This window comes from Kryptolebias marmoratus, linkage group LG23 (genome assembly GCF_001649575.2).
Source record: "Kryptolebias marmoratus isolate JLee-2015 linkage group LG23, ASM164957v2, whole genome shotgun sequence".
NCBI classification, from domain to species: Eukaryota; Metazoa; Chordata; class Actinopteri; order Cyprinodontiformes; family Rivulidae; genus Kryptolebias; species Kryptolebias marmoratus.
This window is the reverse complement of record NC_051452.1, coordinates 4,651,807-4,654,403: the sequence shown is the minus strand read 5'-3', so window position 1 is coordinate 4,654,403 and position 2,597 is coordinate 4,651,807. Positions and strand designations below refer to the sequence as shown.

Genomic DNA, 2,597 nt, shown 5'->3' with positions numbered 1-2,597 from the left:
GTGGTTCCTACAGTGGGCTGCAGGCCCTGGAGTGGGACCCTGTGGTTCCTACAGCAGACTGCAGGCCCTGGAGTGGGACCCTGTGGTTCCTACAGTGGACTGCAGGCCCTGGAGTGGGGCCCTGTGGTTCCTACAGTGGGCTGCAGGCCCTGGAGTGGGGCCCTGTGGTTCCTACAGCAGGCCGCAGGCCCCGGAGCTGGGCCCCCTGGCTCCAAACGGCTTCACAGTCCCAGCAGCAGGAGACAGGGGTTCCCTCAGGACAGTGTCTTCTGTCGTCTTCGATCTGGACGAGGACAGTCGTCTGAAGAGGGACAGCTGAGGACAGAGAAGATCCTTGTTGTTATATTTGTTGTAAAACTCAAAGTCCCGCTTCGTATCAAATCTGTTTGGTCTGGATGGTATTTGGGTGAGTTTCTGTTTGGTTTAATGTTTGTTCTGATTGTTTTTGGACCCACTGTGGTCACTGTGAGCTTTAATGAGCTGTCAATCACAGAACATTATTTCCACCTAAGTAAACACAGAGCTGATGTCAGGACCTCTTTAACTGATTACAGGGACATCTGGATCCTTGGAAGGAAAATAAAAAGGGTAAAACTACAGAAGAGCAACAAAACATCACCTCTAAAGTTCCTCTACCTTCTTGTTGGAGCCTGATTGGCTGTTGGAAGTGCCGTCTGCCTCCCCATTGGCTGTTTTGGTGTCATTTTCTGTCTTTTGTTCCTCTGCTGTGTCGCTCTGCTCGACGATCTCTGCTGCTGTTAGAATCAGACTGTTAGTCCAGGTTTTCCAGGTTTTCCAAGGACTCCGATCTGAAGGGGTTAAAGCTTAAAGTGCTCACCTGTCAGCTCTGCAGCAGGTGAGTGTTGCTCACCTGTCGGCTCTGCAGCAGGTGAGTGTTGCTCACCTGTCGGCTCTGCAGCGGGTGAGTCTTCTGCCTTCAGACAGGATCACAACACATCAGTGCAGAGTCAACACTCATCAAACCAGCTTCATGCAGAGCTGCATATTTACAGGACTGTCTGTGGAGGAGGCTGACGTGTTGTTCTCCTCCTCCTCCTCTTCTTCTCTTGCATCATCATCATCTTCACCACCATCAGCAGCAGCAGCTTTATCTTCTTCTTCTTCATCCTTTTCACCCTGAGTCTCCATCAGATCCTGTTATTCAGAAAAGACAATAAAACATTCAGTTTCTTCTTGTTCGACCCAGCAGCTTCTAGAAGAACCTCAGTCTGGACTGAAGGGTTTTTAAAATCTCCAACAGTCAACAGAAGAGGAGGAGGAGGAGGATGAAGGTGAGTGAAGAAGGACAAGAAACTATCCGAAGGAAACTAAACTAAGACCTGAAAAACTACATCAGTGAGGAATGAAATAGGTCCAACCTGATCCTGAAGAGCTTCTCCTGCAGCCACAAGTCCAAACAGAAAACTGAGGCAGCAGAAGACGGTTTATTATGGGATTGATTAGGAGCTCTGCCTCCTGAGGTCAGAAACATGGCAGGAAGAGGACGTTTATTAACGGACCTCTGTGTCAGAGGAGGGTTCCACTGGGTTCTATGGGAGGAGCTTCAGGAGTCCAAACACCTCTAAAGGTAACAACACACCTGGCTCCGACATTAACTCTTCTGCTCAGGCTGAAGGGGAGAATCAAGTGGAAACTTCAGAAACCCTTTCAGAGGTTCAATGGGTGCCTCCATTGAAAAGCATCGTTTTTAATGGCCAACAGAAAGAGGAACATGGCTGGAAACGTGGTACAAAAATGAAGATTAAACAGATGGTTTCTAGGCGAGGTCACCACACAGAGACCTTCAAACATCTCACACTTCTAATTCTACATTCTGGAAACTTCAGATCACACAATTATTTATTACAAACACAGAACCACTGCTTCACATTAAGGCAAGAGATCTGAAGAAAGATCTAAACTACATCTATGAATCATTAATTAGAAGAAACAACCAAACAAATGAGAACAGAGACGACAGAAACAGATCTGAGTCGACTGAATCTGAAGGAAAACAGGCGAGAAGAAAAGAAAAAGGCACAACCAATGAGATGATTAAAACAGCTTCAGGAACAACATCAAAGATAACAAACAGCAACATGATGATAGTTGGATCAAACTGGGATATGTTGGTAAAAACTAAAACAAAATTGGGATTAAAAACCATTTTATCAGATGGATAAAAGAAAACTAAAAGTCAAAAAATCTAATTCACCCTGATGGAAACAGAAGTTTAATCTGTTTAATATTTAAATCTGTGCTTTTCTTAAATCAAATGTTTTCATTTGGTGGTAAAAGGTGAGAAAACTCCGGTTAAATTCTGTTTGTCTTATTAAAAAAGAAAAAATCAGAAAATATGGAAGAAAAAACAAAATCTGTTCAGTTTTTATAAAAGAACCAGATTCTGTGAGTTTCTTCAAAAGCTGCCTGAAATTCTGAACAGTTTCTGTGAAAAATGAAAAAATAAATCAATAATTTTATCAAATCAGTTGGTTGGTTGGTGGTTTAACTGGTTAACTGGTTGGTTGGTCGGTTGGTTGGCTGGATGGTTGGTTGGTTGGATGGTTGGTAGTTTAAATGGTTAACTGGTTGGTTGG

General features: G+C 44.0%; 1 protein-coding gene across 1 annotated transcript; it reads right to left on the bottom strand.

Moving 5' to 3' along the window:
* Positions 1 to 136: 136 nt before the first annotated feature.
* LOC119616741 (protein pxr1-like) lies at positions 137 to 2,583 on the bottom strand. The gene is made up of 6 exons (XM_037973894.1): positions 1,601 to 2,583; positions 1,380 to 1,476; positions 1,012 to 1,155; positions 839 to 935; positions 637 to 755; positions 137 to 315 (listed from the first exon to the last, which is right to left on the bottom strand). The coding sequence occupies exons 3-6, from the start codon at positions 1,147 to 1,149 to the stop codon at positions 172 to 174; spliced, it is 498 nt and encodes a 165-aa protein (XP_037829822.1). The 5' UTR covers positions 1,150 to 1,155; positions 1,380 to 1,476; positions 1,601 to 2,583; the 3' UTR covers positions 137 to 171.
* Between the last annotated feature and the right edge of the window lie 14 nt (positions 2,584 to 2,597).